Source organism: Oxyura jamaicensis, chromosome 5 (genome assembly GCF_011077185.1).
Source record: "Oxyura jamaicensis isolate SHBP4307 breed ruddy duck chromosome 5, BPBGC_Ojam_1.0, whole genome shotgun sequence".
In the NCBI taxonomy this organism is placed as follows: Eukaryota; Metazoa; Chordata; class Aves; order Anseriformes; family Anatidae; genus Oxyura; species Oxyura jamaicensis.
In genome coordinates this window covers 11,106,092-11,124,133 of record NC_048897.1, presented here as the reverse complement: position 1 = coordinate 11,124,133, position 18,042 = coordinate 11,106,092, and the positions used below count along the sequence as shown (strand labels likewise).

General features: G+C 36.2%; 1 protein-coding gene across 3 annotated transcripts in view; it reads left to right on the top strand.

Moving 5' to 3' along the window:
- ARHGAP5 (Rho GTPase activating protein 5) overlaps positions 1-18,042 on the top strand; it is a 46,728-nt gene that overhangs the window by 24,498 nt on the left and 4,188 nt on the right. For all 3 annotated transcript variants that reach the window (XM_035327034.1, XM_035327035.1, XM_035327033.1), the window contains 3 exons: positions 9,103-9,180; positions 10,454-10,585; positions 12,718-12,823. In XM_035327034.1, coding sequence (XP_035182925.1) covers positions 9,103-9,180; positions 10,454-10,585; positions 12,718-12,823 — 316 coding nt within the window. The remainder of the gene's footprint in view (positions 1-9,102; positions 9,181-10,453; positions 10,586-12,717; positions 12,824-18,042) is intronic.

The following is an 18,042-nucleotide window of genomic DNA, read 5'->3' as shown; positions in this document are numbered from 1 at the left end:
TTTTGTTTTTTCTGTTCTGTTTTTAAAAGTGGAGAGCACTAACGTTCACTTTGTGAAAAGCGCTTGCTTGCTCTGAAGTTGCGTAAAGGCTAAATGGCAACATTTGAAGGGAATGAAGGCATAAGGGTGGTAAAACAGTAACTGGTGGTGAAACACAAGCAGGAACATCCCTTGGATGCCTGCTGTTGGATATTGTTGAGAGCAGAGTGAAACAGCACTTCTTGTCAACGTTTTCTTCGTTCTGTAATACAATTTTAGCTGTAAGATGACAGTAACTTTTAGCAAGAATAAAACTGAAGAATTTCATTTCTGAAATTCAGTTTTATTGCCATGTATGAGAATAGTAAGCATTTCCAAAAGGTCTACAACAGGCAGTAAGCCTAATGGCTGCTTCTGACAACTTCTGTAGAGCATTATAATAATAAAAATAGGTGAAACCTCAGGCAGTGACCTTTTGGGAGTCAAAGATGTAAGTATATCTGTCTTTAACCTTTACCTCCTATTGATTCTTTGCCCGCAGGTAAGAGCAGTATTTTCATCCCTCTTACTTTCCCCTCCTGGAAAAAAATAGGGAAGGAGAAAGAAGAGCAAGGAGTAATAGAGTGGTATAGATCATCTAATATATAATTTGCTCGCTGTTGTATGCGGCAAAAATAAAAAAGGAGAGTCATGGTCTGAATTTATGTTCTTTAAAAATGGCTGCAAACATCTTCTATATACAGCTATTTAGATCAGACGTTTTGCCAGTAGTGTCTTGGTAGAACAAATGACTTGTAAAAAAAAAAAGAAAAAAAAAGTCTGTAGAATCTAGAAGTAATATCTTAAATTTGCACACGTGTAACTTTGTAAGAATACTTTTAAATCCCAAAATTATAGATCTGGATCTAAAGAAAGTTCGTTTTTCTTTAAAGTATTGTTGTCTGTTATCTGTTGACTTTGTGGGAGACCTTTAAGAGAAAATCTAGTATTTCTCTGAAAGGATTATTTTTACCAGTTTGTGGAGGGAGAGAGAGAAATGTAATGGAGAGGAAACATGAACGGTCATCTCTTTTCCTCATAATCATCAGGTAACTGAAGCACCCAGTAGATCTAACACTTCTTGTCTCCTCTAATGACCTGTCTTTGAAGGATAAGGTGTTTAGTTAAGCTGCTGGTGGGTTCAGAATGTATGGGGCTCCTCAGAAGTGGTGGCTGGGGAGGTATTGCTTGTATGCTGGTTCTCCTGGTCTGCTGCTGTACAGGTACTGAAAGCTGGAGGATTTTAATTCTGGCCAAATGTGTAAGCAGCACAAACCTTGAGCCATCTGTGTGCTTTGTGTGTGACTGTGAAGACTGTTGTCCTGCTGGTTCTGTTAATCATTTGGAAAAGATGGAACAAAGTCTCTACTTTTGATCTGAATCAGTTTTTCTTCTGCTTCAGATTCTGTGTAAGGAGTTTTGGTTGTTCTTTTCAGCTCTCATACTTGGTTGTGGGAGTTCTATCGCTGGTGTGTGTTATTTTTATATTAGGTTAATGTTCTGTAGATACCTGACGAGATTGTAACCACGTATTGTAGTTTTCATGCAGCCTCCTCTTGTGATAGAATCTATTTTTGCCTTCTTTGAGAGAAGCACGCTACAAGGGAAATTACAATTTCACTTGCATTGCCTTCAAGTCCTTTGCTGAAATAGACTCCCATCATTGACTTTGGGACTATCTGGTGGAAAATCCCATGAATATAGTTTTGGAGATGATTAGTCTGCAGAAGGCAAGTCAAGATCTGTTAACTTCAGCCTGGAGTCCAGAATGGTACCAGCTCTGTTTGATAAAGCTATTGTATCAGCTGCTTGTCCCTGGGGAGTCCTCCAATACTTCAGCTTTCTCTTAGCAAGTCAGCCTAATGTTAGTACTGACTGACTCATCAGACATACCCATGTTTACTGTCATCATCTTTCTTTTTAATCAAGATCTGTAGTCTTCTCCATCTCTGCTTGAATGAAGCTAATCAGTATACTTGTTTTACGGAGGACAGATTTGTTTAGCTTCCCTTTAAGGTACTTAGAATCACAGAATCACTGAAGTTCATGGAGTTCAGCTCCTTCCCTTTATATTATCCCATGTAATTTGCATTGTGGCTGAATTACATGTTTTTTTATGAAGATACTATTAACCTTAAATTGAAGGGCTAATCTCAAATTTTCATGTTTCTTCTCCCTGCCTCATGAAATTATAGAAGACAGTGCTTTATACCCACTTGTCTGAATTGTGACTGAGGCTAAAAAGTAACTAGTGTAGAACACAGTTTTCTCTGTTTCGCTCTGGATGCTCAGATAAGATCAGAAGCTGTTCTTGAAGATTGTTACTCAACTTAAACCATAAAGAATTGACAGCACGTAGAAAATGCCACTGGATTTTTCTGTTTTATCGTGGTGCTTTGGAATACCCTCACATTTAAAAACATGAGTATTTATCAGTGGAAGAGGAATAATTTGGACAAATGGAAGTAAATCCAAGAGGTGAAAATTCTAGCCTTTTCTAACTGAACGAGTTTTTGTTAGAAGGTGCCTTAGGAATCCTGTCAGGGTAAAGCTAAACCTGCTGGAGTTACCTGACCTTCAGTTATACATGTGTAGATACGTACGCATGAAGGTACTCTATGTGTTCCTGTTTGGGTTGATATTTTCCAATAAGAATTTTTATTCTGGACTAATTTTGCTCTATGGAGTCAAATAATTCCTGCTTTTCAAAGATGATGAAGGGCGCAAATTTCTTGGGAAACTTTTCTTGATAGCACTAGAAGTAGAAACTGGGGGAGTGAAGTGTTTAATGCTTGACCAGTAAGTAGTGAGTATGTATTAGAACCCCCAGTTTGGCAGCAGTGTGTACTGTTGTTGATGCTAATACCAAAGCAGGGATAGCCCATAATATTTTACTTTGTTGGAACCTATTGATTAAAAGAAATATATACGATATCGTGTAAGATTATCTTAAATTTAATAATACTGACATTTCTGGGCAAGGAAGGAGGAAAACTTGCCTAAATACTATAAACAAACTCTGTGTGGGTATTCATATATTGTCCATGATTATAGGCAAATGTTTCCTCTATCCAAGCCTTTCATTTTTGAATTCATTATAATTATAGCGGGATGAGTAATCTTTGGTTGGTTGTCAGAGCTCACTCTTGTTGATTCATTGAATGAGATGATAGAAAAAAAAATTAACTCTCAGGTAAGTAACTCGATAATGGTGAATTATCAACCTTTCCACTAAACATCTTGGTATAAAGATACATGTTCAGGAAAACTTACTTTTCTGGTAAAGATATTACGGTCTTACCTGTAACCTTTTACAGACTATATAAGTACTGTTATAATCACTGGTGGTATCGTGTAGTGCATAACCTGCTGATGTTTGTATGCTTTTACTTCTGTCACCTCAAATCACCGTGTAACTTGCTTTTGAGGGCAGCTACAGAAATTGACTTTTTGACATTAGTAGTTATTTTCAGCTGCAGGCTTCTAAAAGGAGGTTTGAGGATACAGCTCTCGCGGTGCGTTAGTTGCTTTTTCGCGCTGGAATGAATAGAGGGTCATTTTGTTACATCACTTAAAATAAGCAGTGTTGTTCTGCAAACCAGATATATGGAAATGCTCACAGCAGGGAAGCATAGCTAGGTAGCTTCAAAACCAGGGCTGCTACTCTACAACTATGTAGACCGTTACTTTTTTAAATACATCTTGTTTTTTCTTTGTATAGGCAGCAGAGTTCAGATAATTTTTGAAGCTCAACTGTTTGTTAACTATATTAATAGCATGAATTCTGTGATTGTGCATTTATTTTTAAGAAATGCAATGTGAAAAGTAAGAAGTATATTTCTTCAGAGTTCTCTAGTATTACATGAATTTTGCATAGCTACCGAGACTCAAAAGTAGTCCATTTGGTTTGAGAGAGAGGAACACAGGTTTCTGAAGGCTAATTAAATCCTTATTTTCAACAAAATTAATGTTTTCTATCTCTATGTTGTAGGTATGATTGAATTTTATAATTGCAAAACAAGGTAAAGATATCTATTGAATATTAATTCTGTTCTAAAATTTAAGTGTAAAGTTAGTGTTTATTGCAAGTTCATAGAGTATTTTGATATAGTTACGTAGTGACATTTTTATGGTGGCTTATATGCTGCCAATTTATTTTCAAGTTCTGTTTATCTGTTACCAAACACAGTTGTTGATTATTTTAGCTTTCCAGACTTCTAATATTTTTGGCTAAACCTATTCATGCTAACTAGTCATATTAATACATGAGCTTTTTAAATATTTAAGTATTGCTTTAATTTGCATTTTGGATTTTTTTGTTGGCGTACATTTTTAATTGATAGGTGAAAAGCATGATAAAAATGACATTTCAGTCTTTTTACCAAGTAAGGAGACATCAAGTTAATATTATGAATACTAGCACAGTTTAACATTTAATAAACTTAGTGCTTGACTTTATGCAACTGGAAAGTGCAGCTGGACAGGATCTGGGGGGTCCTGGTGGCAGATAACCAAGCACGAGTCAGTAGTGCATCCTGCTAACAAAGGCAGCTGAGCATGTATTGGACTGACCCAACAGAAGGGTAGGCAGTAACTTACAGTAATTGTTCTTTTCTCAGGACTTGTTAGACTTCATCTGAAATTCATCTGAAATACAAGGTGTAGACAAACTTGAGTGAGTCTAGCAGAAAGAGGGTCAGGGTCTGGAGCTCATGACCTGTGAGGAAAAGTAATGGGAACTGGATTGGCACAGTTTGGAGAGAGAGAGGCTAAAGAAAGTAGCTCTCTCATACCTGTGAGGAGATAGCTGAGGTGATGGAGCCAGGCTAAAGCACTGACGTGCATGGCAGGAGAACTAGAAACAACAGTCATTAAAATTGGAGGTTCCTACTAGATGGGGAAAAATCTTGTTCTGAGGCTTATTGAAACACTGGTTCAGGTTACTCCAAGTGGGTTCTCTGTCCTTGGAGGTATTCAAGATCAGATTAAACAAAGACCTGCAGGAGGTTGGAGTAGATGACCTCCTGAAGTCCCTTCCAACCAGCGTAATTCTGTGATGACTTCACCTCGGGCAGTGCAACTTCAGAATTAATCAGCAGGGAGGAAATTCTGTCGAAACACAAGAGGAGGGGAAAACAGGCATCAGTTTTTTCTTCTGAAGGAAGACTGACTACCAGACGGATGGAGGGAGGAGCACACGTGTTAATTTATTAGTGTGTGAGAATCATTAAAAGCTATAAACAAATATGTTTTGAAATATTCATAAACACGTTATGCACTTGAGCTGTATTGCTAATTAAGGTATCTCTTCAAAGGAAACATCATGGGAATTATGTAAAGAATTTCTAAACAATACAGACAAGACCACGATGTCAGTACTTGTGCTTAGTTGCTGCTCTCATTCCCCTACCTTCCTCCGTGCCCAGTGACCAAACAAAATTACAGTATCTTCAGATCTAGCCCATTTTTAATGAAGTAAAGAATGTGCCTGTTTGCTTTGGCAAGCACAGAAAAAGTGAATTGCTTATTCTCGTGTCATTTTAATTGAAGTTGTTTTTTGTTTTGTAAATGAACTGGCCATGAAGTATGAGATTGAGTAATAGTTCATAAAATGGTTGAGTGCTTGTTTAATAGTTTGTTAATGAAGATTATAGAACTGTTAATTCAGCATTGGATGAGAACTTCCTATTTTTGAGTCTTCCTGAAAGTACTGCTTATTTTCTTTATACTGATTCCTTTTTATTGAACATTTGCAATAATGTATAAATTATTGAAAAATCAGGCAAACATTGATTTTTGGCTCTGTTTTGGAGTGTGTGAATTAAAAGTCGTGATTCTTTAAATGCCAGTGTTTCTGTGCACAGATTAAGAATGTTTTAACTGTAGAATTTTAAATGTATTTACATCATTTAATTCAGTGTCAGGCTTTTCTTACTTGAAAAGAATTTACATTCTTTGCTCTGTAGGTACCTTCATTCTTGGTGTACATTGAAATTACGGGTCTGGCTCAGTCAGGTGGAGGTTCCTTTAGTCCTGTGTAGTCTGGCTGGCATAGTGGCTGAGAAGAGGTACGCTAGGTCAATCTGTGGAATAAAATTATGGACTGGCAGAGATCACAAAATTTACAGAGATAACTCTGAGAACGATCATCTTGGCTGCTGTAGGAGCAAATGACTCCTGAAAAATTTAGTTGGTCACTGTAGGGGAAGGAATTAGGCTGGAGAGAAACAGGCGTGCTGTGATGAGATGGCACGCATTCAGAAATGGAGGCAGTACAATGAGAGTGAGAACCTGGCTACAGATGCCAAGTTGGCAGCTACTGTGTGACTCTTAGGCAGGCTAAATATTAGTATAGCTGTTGTCACTCCGCAGAAGGCTTTAAAATCATCAGAGAAGCTGTCTGAAAACATCTACTCTCAATACGTGGTGTCAAAGAAGCAAAAAGAACTGAAAGAATTAAAGAGAGCGTATGGGGAAAAACGATCCTATAGTGTAATTCCATGCTATGCATGCAGCTTTAATAGGGCTTACAGTTTGGATCAATCTGCCTTAGAGTAGAAAAGAATTTGGAAAAGATACAGCACAGGACAGTAATGGTAACTTTTGGTGCAAGAACGACTAAACTGATCAGCTTAGAAAATTTCTGAGGAAGGGAAATTATAAATTAAAAAACAAAACAACAACAAAAAAACGTGATTGGTGCTGACAGAGTAGGGAACTCATTGCTTGTTAAGACAATGAAAAAAATGAAAACTTCAGATACTGAGCATAAAACCAGTATGTTTTCATGCTGTATGTTACTGAATTATGAAGCAGCTCTCTGCCATGAGTTGTTGTAAAGACCACAGTAAACTTAAAGGGATTTTAGCTGAATTAGTGGAGGATAAATCCCCAAATGGTGATTACAACTCCTTATGCAAAAGCATTCATAGGAAGATGAGAGGATATACCACAGAAAACTTGCTCATTTCTTCTCCTGCTGCTCCTACCTCTCCCCTCAAGTATGTCCTGCGTCCTGGTGTGGAAATGGGATATAGTGCTGGGCAGGCCTTGGTCTGCTTTGGTCCCTCTATAGACCACATTAACCTCAGAAGGAGAGCTGTCAAGTTTAGATGAGTGAATTACAGCGTCATACTTGAATATCTTGATGTAACAAACATTTCAGAGACTTGGTTGGATAGTAACAACAAACAGAGAGCAATGCCAACAAAAAACAGAGAATTGAAGTATTGCTTAAAAGTCACTTGGACTTGTAAGTGCATGTATGCACACAAACAGAACGAACTTTCTTCTGTGTGTGCCTTAGAAGAACAGCATACTGACAGCTCACCAACTGTTTCACGAGGTATTATTTTGTAGAATATAAAAACAGGAAAAATTATTTTTGTGTGAAGAATGTAAGAGACAAATTTAGTTAGCGTAATCCAGAATTGCAGCACTTATCTGCTGTTCTTGGAAGAAGATGCCTAAATTTAGTAGGCATCTCCTGAAAATTTTCAGAAGTACTGTGTTAGCTTTTCTAGTATCGCAGAGCTGTAGTCTGAGCAAAGAGCTGTCTACTGTGTGGTGAAATAGGGGAAAAAAACATCAGATACTACCATAGAGCATCTCTATCTCCACAGCAGCCCAGTCCAAGTATTCAAGGTTTAAACTCTCTTACTAAACAGTGACTGAATCAGACTTTACAGAAAATGCTATTGCAGCAGATTCATTTCCCTTTGTGCAGAAAAAAATGGAATGGTAGTTGGATAAAGCACAGAGTACCCTGGGGCTGTGGGGAATCTAACTGAGAGTGCTCCTGTACTAAATGATCCTAGCTTGCTCCTATCTACCAGGGACTTTTTAATTCTTTTATTCCTTTATTTACAACTTCAGCAAGAGAAATACAAAGTATTTCTGTTTGACAGCATTCGAAGCACATTTTTGAAGGCAGGTTTGGAAACCCCTCCAGCTGTGGAAATCATTGAATCCCCCATTTTGCCTTGTGCCACCAATTTGTATCTCCTGGTGCTTTTTGAGGAAAGCAGCGAACAGTGCTCTGTTTTTTGAAAGGACGCTTCTGGTAAATAATTACAAGAAAAGATTCTTGGCTATGTATTTGGAGAGCTAAATGGAAGGTTTATTGAAGAAGAAATACTCAAAAGCTACTAAGGTAGCCTTGATGGGGCCAGTAAAGAGATGTGTGAGTTGTGGAGGCATTAAGGGGGAGAAGTGGAGTTAGAAGAGTGATAATTGCCGAATGAATTGATGCAACGTTCCCAGTGGTATGAAGTAGTTAAGTGTGTTCACTATTTGGAGCGTGTGAGCAGGATTCCTTGCGTTTGTTGGTAATAGACATGCTCTGAGACTGAGGTGTGACCGAGGAGTTGCTGTATTGACTTGATAGTGGAAAATGCATTCAGTTACTGGGCTGTGATGGTAAAGAGCCAAGAAACTTCATGGAGCTATAAAACTGGATTTTTTTTAATAAAAGCAGATAGTGCTATGGAGGTGTAGCATATGGATAATTTTGCACCTGTAAAGATGGAGAACTCTGGACTATGAACCAGTTGTTTTCCTTAATGGTTTCCAAATCGCCAAAGAAAAAGATGACGGGTAGCTGTGATTAGCAGGCTGGATGCTGCTGTTTGGCGAGTAGCTGTGGGCAAAACAGATTGTGATGTGATAGGATGCATAATCAGTGGGGTGGAGCGAGCGATTGTGAGTGTGTGTGTGTGTGTCTGTGTTTGTGTGTTCATAATAAAGGTGTGGATCTGTATTGTAATGTTATTTACCTAGGGTGGCTGCTAGAATTATGACAACTCTGTAACACATAGTAAGGCAAGGTAATAATGAGCAGCCTGGAGAACCTCTGCTTCCTAACACTTTTCTCCTGACTTAAACTAAATGGAGTATTGTAATCAAAAGACAATTGGTATTTCCCATTCTGATAACAATTACACTGATATAGTACTACCATGTTACTTTTTAGGCACTTAGATTTCTGTTCCTATTTATGGTTTCTGAATAAATAATTATGACTGGCTCTGTTTTGCTCTGTAGTACATAACCTTGTTTTATAACTGTTTTTTCCCTCCCTCTAAGGATTGTGTACTGAAGGCCTGTACCGTGTCAGTGGTAATAAAACAGATCAAGACAACATTCAGAAACAGTTTGATCAAGGTAATGTCCCATTTTATTGTTTAAAGTCAAAACAACTTGAATTCACCATGGATTTATGAGATAGTGCAGTCAGTGTAAATGAGTCACTTTCAGTCTGCTTTCTATAGTACTGAGTGCTTAATGCTCTGGTAGATTGTACTGATACAGTTCAAGTAGAAACTACTGAAGCAGTGTGTAAACTAAGGATGGGATAGAATCTTGTAGCCAGTTAAAACTGATTTTAAGTGCTGTTTGTGGAATTTCTAGGTGCTATTCTAGTTGTATAAATGAGTTTAACTGCAGTCTGAAGTGCTCACCAGTCCTAGGCATTAAAGCATTCACCTCCCTCCCCCACGTCCCCCGAATGTAGAACTTTTTGATAATTATTTTATTGAAAGCCCTCTGAATAATATGGATTAACAGTTAAATCTTGATAATGAATTTGTAATACCACATTTCTCATGCCGGAATGTACTGGAATATGATCAGTGGATAATGCTGTTCATTTGGGTGTATTGAGCATTATTTTTTTCTGCTTTTTCATTTAATTTATGATCAAAGTTGATCTTTCAAAAAGAAAAAAAAAATCATATTTTAAGAGCCCTCTTGGATATTAGTCATGAAATTGAATCTGTGTGAAATAGATGAAAAAATTCCTCCTAGATGATAAGGAGAATAGATGTACTTTTTTTTTTTTAATGCCTCATTTTGTGCTATTTCAGATAATCTGAATATAATGCTAGATGTCACTAAATTAAATGATGTTTCAGGTGGAGTGGACTTCTGAAGAGTTTTAAAATTATCTAGCATGACTTTTACAATGAATCTAGCAGTAGGTTATATGGCAAAGTAGAATCACTGTGTTGTTATTGCATGTGTTATTGTCCTTGCTTAAAAGGCTTCGGGATCTTGTTCGCGTGGCTACATTAACTCTGCAAATTGTGCCGGTTTTTAACAAAACTTGGGGAAATAGATTTTAAAACTAATTCCTGGGCAAAATGAATTATCAGAAAATAGTTAATGTCAAATAGAAGTGCATTTAGATCCACACAGACAACAAAGACAACTTTATTTTCTGATCTGCTTTCTTAGTACTGTCAGACTTGTTACAATTGATTTCATGTGTGTCGAAGTGATGGTATCTTACCCACTGATTCACCCTATCATGTGTTTTTTGACAAATATTTGGCAACATTTTCATTTCCAGCATTTTCAATAAATTCTTGCCTTCATAAAATGCTATGAAGGATAGCTGTAGGTTTTACTTACAGTGCTGTTTAATTTTGTCTTACAGATCATGATATCAGTCTAGAGTCTATGGAAGTGACAGTCAATGCTGTGGCTGGGGCTCTTAAAGCCTTTTTTGCAGATTTGCCAGATCCGTTAATTCCTTACTCTTTACATCAAGAGTTGTTAGAAACATCAAGTAAGTAATAATCTTGTTTTGATTTTATTTTTTCACATTGATTGCCCTTATTGCAATTTTTGGTTTGTTGTAGTTGTGAAAGGGCTAGCTGCATTGATTTTTATTTTTTTAATTGCTTAGGTGTACCCATTTCTTGTTAACGTTCTTTCAAAGTAGTTGAACTATATGATGAAGTAAACTTGTTACATTAGTTTTTTTCTAAGTAAGTTGTGGCCTATTATTTTCAGTTTACCTAGGAAATTGAATTGGAGGCATCTCCTTTTTTAAAATTCTGTATTAGTGCTGCATATGGTAACTCTTGGAAGTCTGATGTAGTTATGTAGTTATTAAGCAGGTGTGTATGTGGGCAAAACGCCCCTTGAATTCATCACGGCTTCCATTCAAAGTAGTCTGTAGAAATCTGATATGCATTCCATGTATATGGAATATTATGGTAAATCTGAGATGTTCTTTAAGTTCTTTTTGAACTCCATGTAAGATGAAATGGTTAACTGTGTTTACAAATGCTTCAAAAGCTTTAAGTGAAAATATGACTAAATTGTTCCCTTTTCTTAAAGTGTACCTGTCTCTCTTGGGATAATTTCTGGGTGCCAGCAAACTGTTTTAGAAAAGCACTACTGTTTGTTTTCGCAGGACACAGCTGTGACATCCAATATTCTTAATGCTTTTTGTTCAAAATATGAAAATATTAGTGTAAACCTAAGGCTTGGGCCTGGACTTGATTTAAGTATAATCCCTTAGAAATTTTATATTTTTGTATGACAACTCTAAACACTTATTTTTGATATTTTTGCTGTACTTTTCAGGCAAATCCCTTGTTTACTATATTTCTGGTTAGTGTTTTTTTTTCTTGATTAGTTAAACTTCAGTCAAAACATGCACTAGCTTAGAATATGTGATAGAGGTGGTCTTACTGTTTTCCAATGCAATTGATATCTCACTACATTTCTATTGGTACATTGAAACATTTAACGTTGCTTTAAGGCTAAGGTACATCAAATTAGAGCTGAGTTTGTATTCCTTTTCAGATAGGAGTCATCATGGAATGGAAATATATTCTGCAGAACGTGTTGTTTATAATATTTTAGTGGTATTTTCAAAAGTGTTTTAGCAGAAGAGAGAGATGAGTGGGACAGGCTTTGATAATTACGTATTACTTAACTCTAGCATACCAAGCTTAAATAAGAATTGAAGTCTTTCTTTTGAAACAAACCTTTCTACACAGTAGGATATGGCAAAAATGTGATTAAGTACAATAGCAATTTGTGGAATGTAATTTTGAGAGAGGGAGCTGGTGTTCTTCCTTATGTGAATATTTGGTGGGATAGTATGGATTCATCTGATTCTCACACCTGTGCCAACAATTTGGTTGCAAGAGAGTCTTGTATCCCCGTTTTTCTACTATAAAACTGGAATTTTGGAATTTTGTTGTTGATAGATCCTGAACTATCTGAACCCAACTGCGAGTTCATTTCAAGTTTTAAACCAGTATCAGCTTCTCACTATATATAATTTGGTGTCAGAAGTAGCGCTGATCTATTCTAAATTTGCATAATTCGTTATTTTATTCCATAGTCCTTTTACTGTTGTTTGCTTCTTCTTTTAAACCCAAATTAATATTCCTTGGGCCTGTGTAAAGCTCTGTTCTCCTTTAAATAATATACTTAAAATAGCTGCGCCAGGCTTATTCATAATTGTTTATTTTTTGACTGGTAAGCTTAAGATTTTCTAAGTTTGTTAAAGTCTTCCATAACCCAAATCTTCGTGAAACTTGGGTTTGTATAAATCTTTTAGGTACATTGTCACAACATTTTGCAAGCATGACCCTGTCGGATTGTTGGTTATTATTCTGCAAGCCAGTGAGTTAATCAAGTGCTAACGGTCTGCTGTTACAAATAAATAAATCCATGTAAATACAGAAAAATATTTTTGTGTTTAGATGGCTGCCTCTCTATGATGAAAAAGTTATTATTTTTAAAGTATATGTAAATAGTTTTGTTTTTTTAAAAAAAATACTTTCTCACTTGGTATTTCTCTGTGGGTATCTTATCTGTACTTTTTATGGTAGGGCAAAGCAACACTATTCAGAATTTCTTTCTAAATGTATGACAAAATGTTGTTTGTTTCTATAGAGATCCTGGATAGGACAGAACGGCTGCACGAGTTAAAGGAAATTGTGAAGAAGTTTCACCCAGTCAACTACGATGTCTTCAAATACGTGATAACGCATCTAAACAGGTTTAATATTTTCTACTATTTTTTAAAAAATTTGTAACAATTGAAAAATAAATGTATTAGTAACTGTTAATTGCTGTATATCACAAAAAAGCTGAACGAACAAATCTGCACAACTGTTGCAGATCTCTTTTCTAAGGAAGTAGCTATTAACATTATAGGCTGGTACGGGTTTGAAGGAACATGGAGGTCATTTGGCCTGATCTCCCCCTCTCCCTGCACATTAAATCAAAGTCAGCTTCAATCAGCATCTAAAATGTAGCACTAAAAACGCCCACTGAATGACTAAAATGTAGAACAAAGCTATAAGTAGCGGTAAATTGCTTATATTTGTATCCTAAATCTTGCCTCTTGCATGGAGATTTAATGGCTTTCTTTAATAAATAAAAAAAAATAATAATAAACTAAAATAATACTTGTAGATGTATACTATCTACTCTGACCCTCTCTATGTGTGCAAGTGTACAATATGCAGTCATAAAAAAATATAAGAAGACTAGCTTTTTCTTATTCATCTAAAACGGTACATTCTCTGAAATCCACTAAATCAGCTTCTTAACTATGTTAAGAGTTATGAGGAGAGACTGAAGGAACTGCAGTTGTCTAGTCTGGAGAAGAGGAGATTGAGTGGAGACCTCATCTCTGTCCACAGTTACCTGAAAGGAGGTTGCACCAAGGAGGGTGTCCCCTCTTTTCTCAGGTGACAAGTGACTACGATGTGAGGCAATGGCCCCAAGTTGTGCCGGGGAGGTTTAAATTTGGGTATCAGGCAGAATTTCTTCTTGGAATGGGTGGTTAGGCTTTGGAACAGGCTGCTCAGGGAAGTGGTGAAGACCCCATCCCTTGACATATTTGAGATATGCGGACGTGGCATGCAGAGACATGGTTTAGCAGTAGATTTCTAGTGTTAAGTGGATGGCTGGACTTTGATGATCCTAAAGTTCTTTTCCAACCTACAATTTTATTTTCATTGAATATATGAGAAGCTTTGAAATTTAGGCACCTACTTTACACTTCTCTCAATTACAGCTATAGCTTACTTAAGCTTTATGAAGTTATTCATTTTCCTTTGCAGGGGAAAGCATCTTTTTTTTTTTCCATTGCAATTTTGCCAAATAAAAATTGTTTTCTAGCCCTAAAATCGATAGAATCATATAATTAGATATACATATTCCATGCATTTTTGTACTACAGACTTAAAAGATGTGCTGAGGTAAAACGAAACATCACAACCTTGACACAGATATTAGATAAGTCACCTGAAATGTTTCAGTAGTTCTTAATAGACCAGATAGAAACTTGCATGTCACTTGAATTCAGTGAAATAGTGTCAGTCTTGCAATTGTCAGAATTCATCAGCTGGTCACCTGTTTGCATAGCCCAGCTGAGTGTACCAGAAGTCTAATTGCAGTGTCAAGTACCCAGATTGCTACAAGTAAACGAGCTAAACACAATTGTAAAAAATCCTGAGTAGGATCCTGCATGCACATACACAGATGACTGAAATATATTCATCACAGAACTTACTGGAGAACAGAAGTGATGTATATTGGCCTTTACTCTCCAGTCCGTTCTCATCCTTTTAAAGATGACTGATGTATGTACAGGCTGCTAGTAACAAATAATGCTTTCTTAAGTACGAGAGACTGTCATTTTTCTTCTCATTTGCAGTGGCAGGTGCGTTCCATTCAGCAAGAGAACTGCCTGAGCATAAGCAATTGCATATGTATGGAGGTTGATACAGGTTCTTAAAAGAAACTCAGACCTTTTCTTGTAACTAAATACTTTATAGTCCATGTTTATTTTTAAGAGATTAACTAGTGATGACTTATTGCTAGTATATAATTGAAATTGAAATGTGTTTTTTGGATGAATTTCTCATTAAATGAGCTAAAACACTCTTCTACATGACTGAAGAGTTATCTTTACAAACTGCTATTTTCGGTTTTTAGTTTTTATTTCATAAGTCAGCAGAGTGAGAAATGTGCTATTGTTGTTGTATAGTTCAGAGTGAGTGGTTGGTGAATTATACTGTTTTGGTATGTCCACAAGCATAAGAGTTTGTTATTGAAACAAAAAATGCAAGTAGATGGTAGGGTCAAGAAAAGTAGCAAGGTTGAAATACAGACTCTTCGTTTTCATTTTGAATGATTATAAAAGAAGATGAATAGACATTTGCGAAGCACTTACAAGAAGATTCTGAAGTAGTGCCGGGAAGGTTTGGTAGGAGATGTTATTTTTATAAAATAAAAGTAATATGAATATTACTTTTACTCAGGAATGGTATCCAAATACCGTTGGACCAGATTTATTCAAAACAGGTTGAGAGGCAGTATTTGTGTACCCTCACACAATTTGGAATAAGTAATGCGCATGCTAAAATACAAGTCTATTCTTTATAATTACCACTATACATGCATTGTAAATGAGTGAAAATATTTTCTTATAGCCATAATTGTAGTGTTTACTATGGTTTTCACAGCTTTTCAATCTATGGACTACAGCCAGCTGTCAGAAATTCTTTCAGTCTGCTCTTGCTGATCATCAAAATAGTCACTGACAAGTTACTAATTTTTTTTTATTTTTATTTTTTCTATTTCTGCACGACAACTGTATCTTAGTTACCTTCGTCTTGTCTACTGTAATACAAGAATTGTGTGTTCCCAGTGGAACAGCGTACTTGTTTGGCAGGTTTATTAACACCAGATTTTTCATGCAACTCTCACTAGTCACTTCTAGATGAAATTGTGATGTAACTTAGAGCGCAGAGTATTTTAGTTTACTTTATCTTCTGCCCGAGAAGAGTCTTATGTCAGAAGCAATCAAACCGTCATGCTTACAAGTATTCTGGAATTCATCAGGCGCTGTTTCTTTTCTGTAGTTCATACAGCACCAACCTAGGGAAATTGATTCAGTGAATCCATTCCTTGCAGAGAGGTAAAATTTCCAAACCTAGGCTCATTCTTTTTCTGAACCTTTTCTTGGCATCAAAATAATGTTTACCAAGTCCATAGAATCATTTTGATTAGAAAAGGCCTTCAAGATCATTAAGCCCAACCACTGGTTTGAGAGCAAGAGCTCATCAGAGTAATCTGGTACTTGCGTTGTATCTTGAAATTCTTTTGTTTCTATGTTTCAACATGATGTTCACCTTTTTTGGGGAACTTGTATTTTTTTCTTCCTTAGTGTCAGCTCTTTCCCAAGTGAACTGTTTTCCAAATGCAGTTCCCCAACCAGTAAGAGACATATTTTGTTACCAAGCTTTTGAATTCCGAGCATTTCTGTTGTTGTTGTTGTTGTTGTTTTGTGGTATCAAAACATTTAAGTAGATTCTAGTGAATTAATTTGACCTAGAAATGTATTACTTTGTAAACTTTATACGTATTTCATGGAATTGTATGTAATTCATAAAATAGTAATTAACTCATCAGGAGAAGCTTCTTTTTCTTCAGGTGTAATAGTGATAGACTAAGGAACTGATCTCTATGGCAGTCAGATCGATCCATGCTTAAAGAATTTTTTAATTTTTGAACTATCCTGGTTTATATAGATTGTCTTGATGTTGAATAATGTTCTTTAATTCCAGTGTTTATGATACTAGTCTGGTGTGTAAACCTGTGCATTAATTGGCAGTTGAGGCAAAGTAGCGACCTGTCAGATCCTTCCTCATCTCATTTCCACAATCTCCCTTTCAGTTGTTCCTTTAAAGTTCTGGAAATCTGGAACTGAGGTTGCATTTATTAATTGGGAAAACATAAAAACGAAGTGAAACAAACAAACAAACTCTGCTTTGCTAGGGTAGTGTTGTGCTGTATTACTAAACAGATTGGCTCACAGAGGGCTGTGACAGGTGCCAAACCTAACGAGTGTAAGCAGAGAAGCCTGTACTTCTCTGCACATGGTAGGGAGAGAGAACAGGGAAAGAATTCCTCCTTTTGATGGAGCTGGACAGTATAAGGTAAATTCTGTTTCATGGAACTCTTTCCCATGATGTCTTGTACTGGCAAATCTGCAATTTCATTGGGAATGGATTTTTTTTTCCTAAAATTATGTTGGCTGATATTAGATGGACTGTCTTTTAAATATTTTTTTTATTGCTTCACTCTGCACTTTTAATAACTTTAATATTTTATATATTTAAAATACATTTATTCTTTGAAGCTCAAACACTGCTTTGTTTAGAAGCTTCTGTGCAAAATGTGTATGGAATAATATTAATAGTTAATTTTGCTGATAAAATACTTGCAAAAATACTTCCAGGTGACTTGTTTTGCTTTCCCCCTACTAGTTAATAATATGATCTTTATTAACTTCCTGATCAGAGTTTGGTTACAGTTGCAGTAGCTGCTGCTGGCATGTTAAATAGATATCCTGTCTCAGCCTAATTCAGCATCTTGTGAAACACAGCAAGTGACTACAAGAAGAAAATGAGCATAGAAATAATAAGTTAGCTCATTTGTGCTTGCTTAAATAAGCAGCAGATGAGTGAACCAAGTCTGATTAGACATTGCTTTGGAAGAATGCTGCAATAATCACAGGAGTTGCAGTGCTTCTTGCTTACATCAGAGAAGCAAAATAGAGATTTTGGAGCAGTGTGACTGTGGTAAGTCATAGTATTAGAAACATTAGATACCAAAATAAATAGAATGGGAGAAAGAGAAATACAGCAGAATTGCCATTCCAAGGGAAGAGTCTGTAATGGAGAAAAAGGTCCAAGTTGCAAGTTAGTAAGGAGAGCGTGATAAAGCTGAATATTGAGCCTGTTCCTTCTGCTTCTTTTGTACAATCTTAGGAGGCTTCTGAGTACACATATACAGTGACAAAAATTGGCATGGTAACAAAATAGGATAAAAAAAATCATTTTTCTCCAAGGTTGTGATTCAATAAACAGTAATAGCCATTTTTCTAAATATGTTGTATACAACTGTGTACAAGTACGCAGTTGCTGCAATTTAATTGTTTTTACGTGCTGAATGCTTGAATATCCACAGTCATTAAAGCAATCCATCCCTTTCCTTTTATTATTCCTGAATGGTCGTTGAAACCAGTTACCAGAGAGCTTCCATTTTGCATTAAAAAGTAATTTAGATACTCATTTGAAGTCTTCTGTTTGTACCTTTTTTTTTTTTTTCCACATTAACTAGCAGTAATGCAACAAGAGGACCTAGCTTTACATAGGCTACTAGTCTTCCTCAAAATGACTTGGACTGGGGCACCTGCTC